The sequence below is a fragment of the Hippocampus zosterae genome, chromosome 2 (assembly GCF_025434085.1).
Source record: "Hippocampus zosterae strain Florida chromosome 2, ASM2543408v3, whole genome shotgun sequence".
Lineage (NCBI taxonomy): Eukaryota > Metazoa > Chordata > Actinopteri > Syngnathiformes > Syngnathidae > Hippocampus > Hippocampus zosterae.
The window spans coordinates 14,647,008-14,663,997 of NC_067452.1; the positions used below are offsets into that span (position 1 = coordinate 14,647,008).

Here is a 16,990-nt window from a genome sequence, read left to right on the forward strand (position 1 = left end):
TTTCCTAGCAGGGGTGGAGCCACCGAGAAAAAAGCAAAACACACTCACATACGCACACTCACGCTCAGAGTTTCATTGCCCCACTCAGACTGAAGCAGTTCTGCCCCCTAAGCTGAGTTATTTAAAGCCCCGCTCTCAACTCCATCGAAGTGATTATGTGCTCCTGAATTAAACATCACAGACCCCAGCCCCTGGCTTCCTCTCAAACACACTCAAACATGCTAGCCTCTTCCTGTTCCTCAAAAGTTCCAGCGTGTGCCTTTTATATCTCCTCACCAGGACACAAGGTGCTGGAGTCTGACTGTCCCCTAAATCGGGATCACCTAGCGTGCCATCTGCTCTTGCGCTTTCAGACGTGCGACGGAGGCAATTCAAGTTCAGCCCGCATGGGTTGGCTACCTGCAAAGTGTAACGTTTGAGTAGTAACGAGGGAAATCGGAGGATGGATTCGGGAGCTGAAGCGGTGCTTGAGATCCCCTAATTAGGCCGAATCCGATTCACTTTATGGATTGCTCTGCTACCCAGACAGCAGCCTCAGGCTATTTGCTGTCTAATTTGGTGGGCTTGGCATGAGGTTTAATTCATGTGAGGTGAAGCGCTTGCCAGCTACCCCCACACTCTGAAAGGCACCCGATGCCAGGGAGCGTTTGGGGTTCAAAGCGCATGCCGCAAATCTTGTCGTGACCGCGGCGGGCGACCCACCGAAGCCCTGACGCCGTTGTTGACCTTGAAATGAGCAACAATGTTGGTGACCCAGCTGTGAGGTGCGCCGCGTTGGAGTCAGAGGCCAGAAGGCTCCCCGACGAGTGGCATCCATCGCCTTCGTCTCGCATGCACGCCCCTGCGCTCGACCTCGGCGGGCGACCTACAGCTCACGCGCATGATAATATGCAGTCCAACTGGATTTGCGGGTGCTCTCCATTCATTGTGCTCATTGTCCACACGTATCAGCGTAGCGACATGCGCCTCCAGACGCTCATTCACACTCCATTTAGAAGTACCGGTCGGCATCCTCAAACCTATCAAGGTGACCAACAGGCACGGCAGCGCAAGCGCCTCCGCTCTCTCGTATTTCCTTGATGCCGAATGTTTCTGACAAAGCAATTGACTGCTCCCATTTTGGGGATATTTCCTTCATTGAAAGAAATATCCCTGTTGCCTCGGAGTTCAAAGCGCACCTGTCTGCTCTCTCCCTCCTTTCTTCCTCTGCCTGTTTTTCCTCATTCCACCTTCTAGTGAAAAAGGCCACATGTGCTCCACTGTCTCCTGTACTTTGACAGGCTTTTGAAGCTGCATGTCTTCCTCTTTGTGGGATGTTTTATCAGAGAGGAGCGAGAGTTTCCCCAGTCTCCTCCCTCCCTCCAACGCCTCCGTTTTGTCTAGGTTCCGTGAAGCGTCCCCTCTCATTAAGATCCTTTCATGTTATTGGCGTTCTTATCACATGCTTCTCAAAGCAAAAGCCGAAAAGCAGGTGCAGACTCCACTGCCTTGTTTATTGGCTTCAGCTGGGCGCTCCTGCCGTGTCCTTTAGACTTTCAGTGCACCTCTCCATCTAACTTGACGTCTATACACTGACCTGTTTAGCTATCACAACGTGTTGGCGGGTTGCTGGTTTCGTGGAGGTGTTCCGAGGGAAGCGGACTGGCCGCCGGGGTCACGGTGGCTTCATGAGACAGCCGACGCTTAACTTGAGCAGCTTCAGAAAGCAGATTGTATTCTTCTTCTCTTGTAGTTGCACACTCGAATTCCGAAGAAATTCAAGGTCATTTTATCCATCTACATCAAACTTTGTCTCCATCCTCAGCTTCATGAGCTCAAACTTCTCTTTCCTTCCATCCTTGTCGAGTGGAGTAGAACAATGTTTGTGACCTGAGGACAAGGTAGGCAGCCACTGATAGATTGCAGGAGGCTGCCTGGAAGTGTGTGGGTGCCAGAGAAAAGCTGTTGCCTGGCTACAGCATCACCTTCATTCACTGGTTGCGATGGCAATATCTTGCATAGTCCCACTTGCAAAGGTGCGCTTGTTATCGCACATTGACTTCTTTCCTACTTATCCCTCTTACGCTTAAAAATGGTGGCAATGTTGGTGTGTTAGCTTTAGGTGCAGGCGCTCCCCCGCCCACTCAGCAGGCCTTGCGCCCCCGTGGCTGACTCCCCCAGACTCTCCTGCAATTAGCTGAACATCTACGCATCTGTTCTAGGGAGGCGCGATAAACATGAACACAAAACACTGTCTGTGGACATGCTGCCGTCGCACGCACTCGCATGTAAAAAGAGGCTTTACTGGTTGGCACCCGTGTTCTCACATCGCATCATTTTGCCGTGTTTTCAGACGCAAACCATCGAGTCATACAAACGTGCACATTAGGAGACCAAGTCCACAGGCGTCTAAGAATCCCCTTCTACCGCTGAGGTGGGGAGAGAGAGCGCAACCCTCTGGGAAGCTAAAAAAGCAACCCAAAGGCCACATTACACAATTCATCAAGAACTTAATGAGATCTCATTTTTTGCTAGAAAATAGTATCCGGGGGGAGGGGGGGGTAGAACCTTTAGTCTGTTTCCAACCCTTAACACTTTGATTCGCTCCTCTTTCATCTATAACTGCTTCAGACAACAATGTGTATGCAGGAATGTGGTTAAGATTGCACAAGTGTCTCTGACTAATGTGTGGTCTTGTATTATTCTGTCATTTTATGTTAACTTTTCTTTTGATGGCGGCACGGGCACCTGCAGCGGCTCCTCTGTTTTTCTTGAGAGGGAAGAAATTTCATCTGTGCTGTGTGTTGCACATACAGCACGTTTGACAGTAAAGTTGGACTTGATTCTTGATACTTGTGATATTGTGTGGTGGAAAAGCAGCCAGTAGGAAATTCAGTGAAATCACCATCTTGATTTATGTGGCACTTTACATTTTCACTTGCTTGTTGTGGCTCCTCTCTCCTCTTGCTGAATAATGTGGAGAGGTGCGTATGAGTTGGGAGGCTCTTGCTCATCATAAGCTGTTCAAAGGTGGGAAAACAAAATGGCGGGTACACCTGCTCTTCAAGTAGTGGGCGTGCGCACACACACACACACACACACACACACACGCACGTACGCACACTTTACAAGGTTTGAATCATCACCACATGGTCTTTTAGCTGTGGACGCTTCCCACCCTTACATCCTCAACCTACTGCACGTACGAGTGTGTTGCACCCTTTCTGCTGTCCCGAGTAAAGACGTGGGGGTATGTGGCTTTGCCGTTGGCACAGCTGGTGGTGCCACCTGGGGGCATGGCTGGCCACCCTGTGCCATCTGCAACCAAACGGGGCCGCCGCCATTGGCCTCTGTCCGCATCAATGACAGGAGACAAGCAAAGCAGGGAGATGCGGCACTCGTTTGCCTGTTCGGGCTTCTTTTTCACACAAGGCATTGTTTTGCTACGCCCGGTCGCCCTCAGACGTACCCCTGTCTGATGACAGGGGAGAGAGCGTGAGATGGAGCACGGGTGACTGTTGCCCTAATTAATGGTATAGACAGCGAGAGGGCACACCAACCTACTGTAGCCGCATCTTGATTTGGTTAGGATGAAGCTTTAACCGGCAGCGGCACACAAGTGTTGTTATTGCATTTTCTTTCAATCAACCTCTTTGTCCATTGTTGTTTCTTGTTTAGCTGCAAATGCCTGCATGCTTCTAACATTAAGTATGGTGTATACTGTACTTGGAAATTACTGACCACTGGACGAATTCTTATGGGTGCAGGGGTGCCACACACACGCACACAAACACACACACACACACACACACACACACACACACACACGACATTCATTCTCTCATTATTAGTTGTCATCTTTTTGCACAATGTTCAACAAGAAGGAATAAAAGTTTAAAAGGTGCACCCCCCCAAAGTACCTTATGTCAAGGGAGCCATTGAATATTTTAATTAGAACATTTGCCTTGTGAGTCATTATTATTGTTTTATTGTGTTATTGTCATTATTATTGTATTATTGTTTGAATCTTTGTCTTTTATCATTTACAGCACTTTCTTAGAGTTGCGCTTGTTGCGCAGTGCTGTATGAATCAGGTTGAGCTGAGTTTAAACTAAATGATTGTCATATTCGAAAGGCATTTCACTTTTTTTTAAAGCCAAACGAAAACAGTTAGTCCAGCTGGGGAAAGAAAACCATGCCAGAACAATCATCACACTTCACAGATGAAGCCATTTGCTCCAACCAGTCGGCCATGCCGTCACAGTAGACGACGCACGGCCAAACTGTTCACTGTTCTTATGCTGCAGCCTAGGAAAGAGGTTGCATTATCATGTATGTCTGTAAATTGGTTTGAAGAAAAAAAAACCTCGGATGAAGTCCATAAATACACTATACATGTTCACATACATGCGGCCCTGGCTCCACTTGACTTCACCGAGTTCTATATGAAGACAAAACTACCGGTACATATAATGTAGCAGCCTGGCTGGGCCACATCTAGCATAGCCGCCACATTGACGTTCCAGCTGCCAAGTTGATGCGGCGGCCTTATTGGGTGTGGCAAGTTCCGGTCAACCAGGCCAAACAGAAAATGACATTAGCCGTAGAGGTAACTCCGTTTCAAGCTTATTGGGCGGTGGTGGTGGAATTCAGCGTCACATGGTGCACAATCGCGGACTTCTATGTGAAGGGACAAACGAGTGAAACCAACACCTTCTTAACGATGCCACTGGCACCCATTAAGCGTGCCTAACTTGAATACCTTGATATCACCGTGGCGTGTTCACGTTAGTTTCTGTCTCTAGGGCGAAAATGACAGTGTGTGTGCCGTATGGCTATACCAATAAGTCTGCACATTTTGTAGATCAGAATGCGAATCAAAAATTTCTCTGCATCATGTTGTCAGAAGCATCAGAAATGGAATGAAAACAAAGCCCATCAGAACAAAATGTGGTGCACAATGTACACCTAATCCCTGTAAACCACCACCCACTTTATTGAGAGCTTCTACACTGGATGGTCGACTCTAACAATGAACTCGATTCTTTAAGAAGCTCTCCTGAGTCCATACGGGCATCCTGGTGTCAAACACACACACACACACACACACACACTGGTAACAGTGTTGTCAGCGGCAACGTAAGGTGGCTGCCCTCTGGCTTCAGCTGCGAGGGGCCAAATGTAAATCAGTTCATACTGAAGGTCGTGTGTCCAATACGTGTGTATGGCGTGAGGACCGACTGCGCAAAACACACATGTAACAGTCGTTTGCGATGCCACAGATGCAGGAATCAATTGTATTCATTGATTACTGTATACGATTTATCCTGCTCATCCAAAACCAGATATATATAGTTTTTGATGTTTTCTCTTCTGATATTTCATTTTCATGATTTAATGTTTGTCCTTTTTAACGTTTGTCCTTTTCAATGTGATTCAGTGCCCTCCTCCTTCCGTAGTGCCCTCTATTGACAAACCGTGACTGGGTCAAATCATCAACCGCTAATCTATCTGCTGAACTTGGCAGTTGATGGATTGAAAAATCTAAATCCATGCCCAGGCAGATACAGATGAATGAGACATTACAGTTGTGTGTGTGTGTGTGTGTGAGACCACTGTATGTGCTGCTTCTAGTTTGATTTCTCATGAACCAGCTGGCACCTTTCAGAGTGGTGAAACACTAATAGCTGAGCTGCAACGTCCACTCTTTGCTGTCGTCTTCTTCGGGGCACCGAGTGTGTTCCCCTTGCAGCTGACGCAACGCGTAATCTCATCTGTGCTCTCCCCACAGAATCCTGACATTGTGCTCGTCCACTATTTGAATGTGCCGGCCATTGAGGATTGTGGCAAACCATGCGGTCCGATCCTGTGTTCCATCAATACGGACAAGAAGGAGTGGGCCAAATGGACCAAGGAGGAACTGATCGGCCAGCTCAAACCCATGTGTGAGTGTTTCGCTCTCCATTGAGAAAATTACATGTACATGTACAGCTTTCCATACCAAACGCGCTGCTCTCAAATGCTCTTTGCGCGCCTGAGATAGAGAGAGAGAGAGAGAGAGAGAGAGAGAGAGAGAGAGAGAGAGAGAGAGAGAGAGAGAGAGAGAGAGAGAGAGAGAGAGAGAGAGAGAGAGAGAGAGAGAGAGAGAGAGAGAGGGAGAGATTCTGTTTGTCTGCGGAGCCGCCGTCTGCTCCTATGAGCTGAAGTGCCCGTAAGCACCTCAGTCAGAGAGCATCTTTGGCCACTCAATGTTCCTTCTTGAAGTCGTACTGGATGGGTGTGCGGCCTTGCTGAAGCCGTTTGGAAGTTGCGGGTCAAAGGGCAGCCCATCCAATACCGCCGACTCCGCTCAGGCCAGGTCAAGAGTTCACCTCCTTCAAGTGCAAGTGTGGCAAGGCACAGCAGGACATCACATTGGCTATTGAGTCATGTTAGCATGTGGGAGCAGGAATGTCTGAATCACCGGAAAGTACCCCTCTGAGCCAGCCTCCACCCCATTGTATTGACCGATGTTGTTATCACCTTTACAGACGTTCTAGATGTGTGTGTGTGTGTGTGTGTGTGTGTGTGTCTGTGTGTGTGTGTCTGTGTGTGTGTGTGTTTATGTGTCTCTGTGCCTTCCTAAGGACTAAGGTGATCTGGTGGAAAAGGTCAGGGTCTTTCAGATGATGGTAATGGTCAAATGGGGACTTTGTACAACATGCTCAATCTTCCAGGCATCAGTATACATCCCCATAACCACCCATCTGTGATTTAGGGCAAGCGAGCATGCGATGGCAGGGTGATGACTTCCAATGGCCAATTATTTGTGCTGTGGCCAGCTAAAGAGGAGCCTTAAAGGCACTCGCCCCTGCTCACTGCGCACTGACAGGTATCATCACTGAGCTTTTGTCTACATCATTATCCTACTCACTGCTCCACTTCCTGTCACTTTGAGGACATAAAGCCGCCGAGCAACAATGGCCTACAGTGTTCATTACATCTGCGACTTAATGTAAAACCAAGCACCATTTGCAGTAATGCGTTAAGTCATTAACTTTGGGAGTTGTTGGGACAAAGAGGGTGACGCCTTCCAGCTAGCCGGCTGCGCGAAAGGAATCCATAAAGTGCAGCAAAAAAAAAAAAAATCATGCTTTCTGTCTATGCACTTTTTTTTTTTATCTTTTCCTTTCCTTTCTAGCCTCCTGTAATGGAGGGTTAGTCATGCTTAAGTAAGCTCTGTGATGGGGCAACATTGTCATCTAGTGGTTCTTTTCGGTAGCACCAGACATTATATGTTGAAATGAGAAGGGACGTGTTGTATTGGCTCGATTCCCCTTGCAATGTATTTGGTACACTTGCACCAAACGCAAGCTTTGTCCAAAGTTGTGAAAAACATATTGGTTTTGCTTATACTTTTTGTCAAGTTGTTTGACAGCTATTTTCACGCAGTCGTATATTGGATGATGGTGATGAATTCTTCTTCCAAGAATGTGAAAATCCATTACATTTGAAAAAATGGACCTGCACTTGAAGTTATAAGAATGTACCTCCCTCACATAGGACATCATTTGAAAAATGCATATGCAGGCTCGGTGGTTGCAATGTACACATACAAAGTACAAAAGTGACACATACACACACAGATATTTGCACACTATATGTGCTTTTATCTGATTCCACAGAGCTGCTGCCGATAAACTAGCAGACCTGATTTCCCTTTTTTTTGTCAGGACTGTGCCAAAAACATCAGAATTCAAATTCAGCAAACGTTATGGTCCAGAGTGCATCAAATGAATTTAGTTTCATGCTGTGTGCATATCTCCAAAATGGCTGTTTCTTCAGCAAGTGATCCCTGTGTTTCATGTCACACAAATATTTCCGCAAAACAGCGTAACTACCCTCAACTGTATCGTTCTTCCCTGTCTCTTCAATATAGTGTTAGTACTTTTCCAGTTTGACAGCCCGAATGACACACTTTACAAAGGTGAAATGGGCAATGTATGTGTGGGTTGAGCTTGCTCTGTCCCATGCATGGCAAGGACACATTCCCATGTCCAACGACTGAGGCATACATTTGCGTGACCTCGGCTGGTCTCACGCACCCTCCGGTGTTGGATGAGAACGATAACGAGTCAAGAGAGTGAGGAGAATCCAAGAGATTGGCATCATTACTCAGTCGCGCTACAGTTGTATAGACAAGACAGCCAGCTTGATTCACTGCTCTGCTCTCATGCTACAAACACGGAGCTCCTGCTCTCTCCGCGGCTATGCCCGCAGCCTGCTGACAGATTTTAACAAATACTCAGACAGACAGACACAAGGCCCTTCTCCAGACTACAGAGAGAGTGGGGATGGGAAGGACAAAACAAAGCAAGCTGAGCTTTGCTGCCATCCCGTAATGACCAGGGGCAACCTGTTGGGATGTGACTTCCATGCTGTTTTTCATCCGGGTGGCGTGATGTTCATTATCAGATGTGGATGCTGAAGTGATCGGCCTGTGTTTGCTGTCTTTTGTGTTGTTGCTATTGAGATCTAAACTATAAGCAATGGAGTTGAAAACTGACTCTTGAGTCAGAAGAGTGGCAAAGCCCGAGTGATCAGGGCTGAACGATGGCTTGCAGTGATAAATATCGATTCTCAAATTGCAACATATTTGACGATTATCCGAACATGAGAGAAGGGGAAACATTTGTAACGTGTGGAAGTGGAGCGACTTCGAAGGCCCTGAGGGAGCACCTACACTGAATTGTTCAATCAGATTCAGATATTTTTTTTTAAACACATTTTAGTGTTGTGTCTAGAATTCAGTTCAAATTGGCCCCTGCTGAGTGGATAAATTCCTATAGAACTCTGAAACACAACAGCTAATTTTGTGAAATGGTGCTTCCATTGTCCCACCTCTCTACACTGAAAAATATGGTGTGTTGAATTGACTCCATTTTATTTCGTCAAGTGGTTGCACGAAATGAAATCCTCTAGATCAATGTCTTTTTTTTTTAAGTCGAAGATACATCTTACAAAATGCGTCTAAATCCACATTTTATTATTGACATTAATAAAATAAAATTGAATCAATTCGACACACCATTTTTTTCAACTGTACAAGAAAACATCGTGGACGGCACAGAAGCTAACGATTCATTGAGACATCTGCCGCAGATTATTCTGCTCTTTTACCAATATATGGTCAGTGGAATATTTACTCGAAGCTCGTCCATTCAACATGGCGCTAAACTGGAAGTCTTAAAAGACTAGAGAAGACTGTGAAAGGCTTTGGCGTAGTTGTAAGGCAGACATGCAAAATCATCCATTAGCATCCACCTGCACTCCAAATACAAAAATAAGAAATAACGGCAATGCCTATTAAGTTTTTCTGCCCTTTCTCTTGATCTCATGGCAGTGTGTTGTCTGCAGGAAAAGGCAGTTGCATCATTTAATGCAATCAAAGCACACACAAAGCACGTTCCTCTGTTATACTGTTATAACTTAAAGTGTCACTGTCAAACAGGGCAATTACATTTTCAAGGAATAAGTTCAACCGGGGGTCGGCAGCCCGCGGCTCCGGAGCCGCATGTGGCTCCCTAGCGCCGCCCTAGTGGCTCGCTGGAGCTTTTTAAAAATGTTTGAAAATGGAAAAAGATGGGGGAGTGAAAATATATTTTTTGTTTGAATATGGTTTCTGTAGGAGGACAAACATTCTTAACATGTTGCAATGCTGTAAAAATGTGTCGAATAAATATTATATTTCAACATTTCTGTCAACGAAGATTTGCGTCACAGCCTGCGACACACGTTTCTATTAGCAGGACGGGATGCCAGTCAGGTGGCTTTTGTATGAAGAAACAGCGTTTCATGTCCAATTCACCGAGGGAACTGGCAAAGAATGGCAATCTGAAGGACCGAGAGAAGCCTTTTAAAATGGTGCACATCAGCTATGAAAGTTAACACGCTGCAAAAGTGCGTCCCGTGCCTCATTCATCTCAGGGGCTACTATGGCTGTGGCTCATTATGGCATGCGTGTGTAAGTGCGTGCGAGTGCGGTCACGGGTCGATCGCGGGAGGCTGGTTGATCGAAAAATAGAGCTTTGGTCAAAAATGGTTGTGCCCCCTGCTCTTCAGGATGCACTGCAGGGGGAAAAAAACGGTTCATGAGGAAGGCTCATTGTGTATTTGTTGCCAACTTAATCATTTTGATAGTAGGCTAATATAGCTAACATACATACATACAGCGTGTGTTGCCTTCTTTTTAAGGCAAATATATTGCGGCTCCAGACACATTAGTTTTTCGTTTTTTTGATCCAATATGGCTCTTTCAACATTTTGGGTTGCTGACCCCTGAGTTAAACGGTCTCTCCAAATTGCCGTTAGATGTGATTGTGAGTTTGACTGGTTGTTTGTCTCTATGTGCCCTGCGATTGGCTGGCAACCAGTTCAGGCTGGACCCCGCTTACTGCCTGAAGACGGCTGGGATAGGCTCCAGCATGCCCGCGACACTTGGATGATAAGCGGATGAGAAAATAGATGGATGGATGGATGGATGGATGGATCTAGCTGCTGCAGTGTCATGTATTCTTCTCTTGGTGATGACATTCATCTTCACTATGTTCAGTGAATGCCTTGGAAATGCTGATTGTTCTACACTCTTCTCTGGACTTTTATCTTTGAACAATGACATCACTCTGAAGGAAGCTCTCTTCAGACCATGGCTTGTGCTATAAGATGCGACCAGAGGAATGTGAGGAAAAGCTTACTTGGGCAGTTGAATTTTATTTGTGGTTAATAAGAGCCATCTTTGATATTGGCAGGTGTGTGCTAACTTTGTGTTGACAAGTTCACATGCTGTGTACTCTAAAGGCTGCATTTTCAGCTGCGGTTGAATCATGCGGCCAAAAATGCAGCCTTGGAAGAACATGGTTTATGTCAGCATGGGGGTAACCCCGACGCGACCGAAAATGACCACCTGCACGGTCACCGTTGCGCTCCGCATTATCGAACCACGTCACAGGGGAAAAAGAATCAGAGCGATGAAGACGGTGATAACAAGGATGTGTATGCGCGTGTGCTTGTCCAGTCATGTATGTGTATGCATGTACAGGTCATAGCTGCTTCGTCGAGGTCTGCTCATCATGAAGATCATGAAGACACTGTAAATGTGCATTCTGCTATTTTTCACAAAAAATTAAGCATCATAAGTCAAATGCTGGCAGTCCAGTGGTCCAGTGGCTAGCGCGTCGACCTCACAGTGCAGAGGTCATGGGTCCAATCCCAGCTCCGACCTTCCTGTGTGGAGTTTGCATGTTCCCCCTGCATTGGTTTTCTCCGGGTACTCCGGTTTCCTTCCACATTCCAAAAACATGCATGGTAGGCTGATTGACCACTCTAAAGTGTCCCTAGGTGTGAGTGTGAGCACGGATGGTTGTTCATCTCCGTTTCCCCTGCGATTGGCTGGCAACCGGTTCAGGGTGTCCCCCACCTACTGCCCGAAGATCACTGGGATAGGCTCCATCACCCCCCGTGACGCTTGTGAGGATAAAGCGGATCAGAAAATGGATGGATGGATGTGAAATGCTGCTAAGTGGAGGTTAAAATGTTGGCCTCATAGTCAAGAAAACTTCAAATCTGGTCTTTTATGTTGACTTTGCATGTTCTCTCTGTAATCCGCCATTCCCCAACAAAGGCATGCATGTTGTCTTCATTGAAGGTGTTGTGAATGCTTGTGTTTTTATCCACTGTGTGCCCTGTATTAATTGGCCTCTCACCCAAAGTCAGGTGGCTCCAGCTCACCCGCTACCCTAATGAGGGTAAACCATATCGAAAGGGGATGGAATGTATATGTTGATATGACTCTGAATCAACAACAACAACAAATCACAACTTTTCCTTTCTATCTGAGCATTTTCCATACCATGCTGTTGTCCATATTCTATACTTATCTCTCTTACAGGCTTAGAAAGAAAGAATAAGGTAAAATATGGCGCTGGATTTACTTTGGTGAATTATGATGAATGTGCTTCACTAGAAAATTCTGAACCTTTTTTTCTCACTTCAGCCATCTAATGCACAGTTTCTATCTGCAGCCACGAAAAGAGAAATCCATCTGATAAGACGACATTTGGGCTGCTTGGCAAGCATACCGATGGAGTATGATTAGAGTATCAGGATGTCTGACTGAGCTCACAAGGAGAAAGTCTGTGGCTGGGGTTTCTTCCCCTGTCAGAGTAGAGAATTGGGTCAGGGTAACAGCAGCGGGTGGAAGGAATGGGCTTGCTGTCGCTTTCATCAGCTCTCACAGGGAGGACACAATAGCATGTGGGGAAAGAAAAGGCAACTTCCACAAGGCACTGATGGGAGACGAAATGTTGTTCAGGGAGGAAGGCACGTTTTTCTTTGCTGTTGTCTGAGGACGATGGAAACAGAGCGAGATAGAGAGAGACGGCAGTCAGGAGGTTGTCTGTTTGCCCCCAGGCCTGAGCAGCAATCGCTGTGAGGTGTCGTGTGATCAGGTCGCAGGTTGGGGGGCATTCGGCGTGGCTGGTGGTCTGACATCTGTGTCTCCTCCTCCTCTCTCCCGGCAGTTCATGGCATCAAGTGGACTTGCAGCAACGGGAACAGCAGCTCTGGCTTCTCAGTGGAGCAGCTAGTGCAACAGATACTGGACAGCCACCAAACTAAGCCACCTCCCCGGACTCACAACTGCCTCTGCACTGGCACGCTGGGTAAGGGTTTTAGTGACCGGGGCGGAGCTTGTTGTCGAGGGGCGAGCGGCAATACAGCTCAAGGAACCTTTTCTTTTGACATGCTAGATTAGAGAATGGGGTCGCAGTTGATCGCGCTTCCATTCGATGTAAACTTGAGCATCTGTATTTGTGTCACAGTGTGATATTTTGCATCAGAACTGCACATTTTCCTTTCTCCATCATAACAATACACTATGTTATGCTTTCAGTTTAAGAGATTTGAGCCATGATCGTTTAGACGCACCATTGTATGACCTAAAAAAGGCAAAGGAACCCTTGTCGCTGGGGATCGAAATGCATGACTAGTGAAAATGCTCAAGTGAGTTTAACAGCGGTAGCTCCTCACTTATGGCAGGATTATCTTCCATACCATGCCCACAATAGACCACATCTGGAAAGTGACGCTTCGCTTTAGACCAATTTGAAAGCTTCAAGCATCAACGTCAATAGCAACAGGCGGTATATGCATGTGATTGTGCAGGTAATATATTTTGTCCGCTTGGGGTCGCCATCTTCACACTTTACATGTTCTCTTTGTGACATTGGTCTGGCCAGTTGAGTGACTTGGAAGTGAGCGAATGGGTCTGTGCTGTTGGCCAATCGCTAGGGGGCTTTAGTGTTGTGTGTAAAGTGATGGGGTCAGTTGAGGCCATGAGCTGGTCTGCTCGGTATGTGCTGGTATTTACCGTGTTGTGTTACCATTTGTTCAATAAAGAGACTGAAAGTGCGTCATCGGTTGCTTCCATTCTCCTTGTACTCAAACCGCCTGATATGGTATACAGTTTGTTCCGACAAGCAGTGGTAGGCTGTATTCACATAGCTGACAGTTTACTAGATGCACAGCTGTGTTTGTCTTATTTGTTGAAATGATCCCAAATTTTAGACATTCTGTGTCTTTTTACATTATTTCCTCCATGTCTAATCCAAATCCTCTGTTTCCTGCTCGCCCTTAGGTGCTGGTAGCAGCGTGCATCACAAATGCAACAGCGCCAAACATCGCATCATCTCCCCTAAGGTGGACCCCCGTACAGGATCCTACAGCAGCGCTCACTCAGAACTGCAAAACAACGACGTGTCCGAAGGGAAAACTGAGAACAGTAGCCATGGTGGCACCAAAAGCACCGGGGGAGGAGGAGGAGGAGGAGAAAGAGGGGGAGGAGGAGGCAGTGCCAGGGAGAAACGCAACGGTAAAGTCCACAAGCCCATCTTGCTGCACCAGAACAGCACCGAGGTGTCATCCACCAACCAGGTTGAGGTTCCGGACACGACCCAGAACTCCCCCGTGTCCATCAGCAGTGGCCTCAACAGCGACCCAGACATGGCTGACAGCCCTGCGGTGACAGGAATGAGTCACGTGGCCTCCGTCATGTCCGGCCTTCCCCAGGGCGTTTTCATGTCAGAAGTGGCCGGAGACCCTGTCTACAGCATGTCTCCGACCGGTGGCCCCAACGCTCACCTCATGGGTGCTGATGCCAGCTCGCAGGCTTTGGTGCTCTCCGTGACCTCTGATCGTCACAAGTTCGCATTTGCCCGCGGAGCAGTGGGGGAACCCGGGAGCACGGGCGACAGCCTTTCCATGTTGTCCGCAGCTGGGGTTTCCGAGGAACTGGCTCTCTCAAGCAGTCTGGACTCTGGAACCATCAAGATCCCGGAGACCAACATGAACTTTGACCCTGACTGCTTCCTGAACAACCCCAAACAAGGCCAAACCTATGGAGGCAGTGCAATGAAAACAGAAGGAATCTGCGCCTCATCCTCCTGCGGGGTCAGTGGTGGTGTCACCGACGACGCTCTGCGGAGCTCTCCCCCCATGCCAGACAATGGCTACAGCTTTGGCTCAGCTTTAGTGAAGAACATCAAGACCGAAGACACCTCCTTTGAGCAGCAGCTGGCCAAAGAGAGTGGCTACCAGGTGGGGGCAGTAGTGAACTGTGATGGCGGCGTGTCGGTGCCACCTGCTACCAGTTCAGGTCAGGGCAGCCTAACGCTGACCCCAGCAGGATCCTTGCTTCCTTCAGGTGGTGGTTTAAGTCCCAGCACCACCCTGGAGCAAATGGATTTCAGTGCTATCAATGCCAAGCAGGACTATGCATCCGGCGCTTCTGCCGTGAGTTATGGTCAGGCAATGTCTAGTCCTCACATGCCACACCAGAACCGTTCTCCCAGTTTCTTCCTTCAGGATGCTTCTCAGTCCAGCCAGGCGCAACAGGGGAGGGCCAGCATGGGCCAGAAAGCACACATGATGGAGCACAACACCCAGGAATCTGGAGCCTATATGGGGCTGCATGTGGTGAAGGCTGAATCTCCTGCTAGTAATGGTCACCTACACCACCACCAACAGACCCAACATAGGGCCAGCTGTAATGGAGGCTCACCAACAGACAGCGGTAGCCAGACTGGATCCCTGCAGCTGCTCCAGTACCGGGGGACTTTCGCTGCGCTCGGCAATGAGCACGAGGAGGTGGTGGTTCTAGAGCAGCCGGCCGGTGTGAGTTCTGCCCAGGCTAGAGCGCCCGAGAATGGAGCCGAGAATCTACTCAAGCCAGCAGATCAATTGCAGTCCTGTGTGGCAGGAAATGGAGAAGGAGGCGCCACTGAGCACTATATTCAGACATCAGATGGCGGTGGAGGAGGAGGTGGAGGAGGAAGAAACGGTGGTGCGGCCGAAGGCATGGCACTTCCCAATGGAAATGGAGACGATGGCTGCGATCATATGCCACAGCAACAGCAGCTGCAGCCACTCCTCCAGGGAGCAGGCATGGTCCAGGGACTCTTCAACGCTGTTGCAAGCCACCAAGGCTTGGGGGGAGCCGCCAATAACGGAGGAGCAGGGGCCACTGGCATGGAGATCAGCCTAGATCACTTTGACATCTCTTTCGGCAACCAGTTCTCGGACCTAATTAACGACTTCATATCAGTGGATGGCAGTGGAACGGCCATGTCTGCCGGAGGAAGCATCTATGCTCACCAGCTCGTCACTTCACACAGCTCGGAGAGTCCAAACGCTGCCGGCGGGGGTCCCCGACAGAGGCACGAGGATGCCAGGGGGTCTGGCTACAACCCATCAGAGCTCTGCCTTCAGCCATGCTGCAGCCCCCAGTCTCTGAGCGGGGGTGCTGGTGCAGCGGGGGACGCTGGAGAGGCGGCGGCGCTGTCCTACATGAATGTAGCCGACGTGGTCTCTGCTGCCGTTGCGCACGGTGCGCTGGGCATGCTCCAGGCCACTGGGCGGCTCTTCATGGTCACTGACTACTCTCCTGAGTGGTCCTATCCTGAGGTGAGTGAGTTATGTTTGATTTGACGGAACCCGATTCTTACGACCCAGCATTGGTTCTTAAAGATGTATTTTGTGCTTTGGCTAATCTGTAATTTGGATGTGCAATACAGTATTGCAGGGTGTATCCCAGCTATCGCTCAAAGACGGCTGGGATCGGCCCCAGCACGCCCGTGACCCTCGTGAGGAGAAGCGCTTCAGATAATGGATAGATGCATCAAGCTGTCTACTCCTCTTCTAATGTTCAGCGGACTAATACACAATTCAGTATGGGAGAAATGATCAACGTGGCATTGTATTTCCTGTCCACAAGAGAGCAGTAAAGGCTAATACAAAAATTTCCCTACACTATTTTACTGAAGATGTCATTTTTGCTTCTGTGCTCTTGGTGGCAGCATACAATAGCGAGGCAGGCTCAACTCTTAGGAATTTTATTTTATTATATATTTATCATTTTGGAGGGGCATTTGCAAAATACTGACCAGTGTAAAGACTTCAATCAAGCACTCCATCCAATACTCTTCATCTAAAATGACACAAAATGATTTGGTGGCTGCAGTTTGCATCAGTGTACAAATGCATTGCATCATATTGAGAGCTTATACTGTTCAATGAGAGTGACAAACACAGTACTACCACAAATAACATAGACTTTGCATGTAACCATAACACTGTAAATGACACATTTTACTGAGTTTCGATATTTGTTTTTTTTTTTTTTTAGACCAGCAATAGTCTCATTAAGATACAGAATCTCTTGTGCAAGGGTGTTCTGGTCAAGACGGCAGCACAATAGTTCATACAGTGAAATCCACATGAAGGGCCAACAATGCAACAATTCCAGTATGCAAATCGCATCAATGTATCATTAGCACCATCAGTGTTTGGTAAGAACAACAAAATAATTCAGTCCCCAATTACGCCTTATTTGTGGTTTTAAATCTCTCAGTACTTGGCACAAAATCTGGTTTAAATTCACACAAGGACAAGGGCGCAGATGTTTGGAGTGCTCTTTGAG

At 47.7% G+C, this 16,990-nt stretch overlaps 1 protein-coding gene across 9 annotated transcripts in view; it reads left to right on the forward strand.

Moving 5' to 3' along the window:
* The window catches only part of camta1a (calmodulin binding transcription activator 1a), a 333,445-nt gene that overhangs the window by 294,516 nt on the left and 21,939 nt on the right, over nucleotides 1–16,990 (forward strand). For 7 of the 9 annotated variants that reach the window (XM_052057929.1, XM_052057924.1, XM_052057925.1 and 4 more), the window contains 3 exons: nucleotides 5,771–5,924; nucleotides 12,537–12,677; nucleotides 13,652–15,975. In XM_052057929.1, the coding sequence (XP_051913889.1) occupies nucleotides 5,771–5,924; nucleotides 12,537–12,677; nucleotides 13,652–15,975 (2,619 nt within the window). The remainder of the gene's footprint in view (nucleotides 1–5,770; nucleotides 5,925–12,536; nucleotides 12,678–13,651; nucleotides 15,976–16,990) is intronic. The other 2 variants (XM_052057932.1, XM_052057927.1) reach the window with 1 other exon arrangement.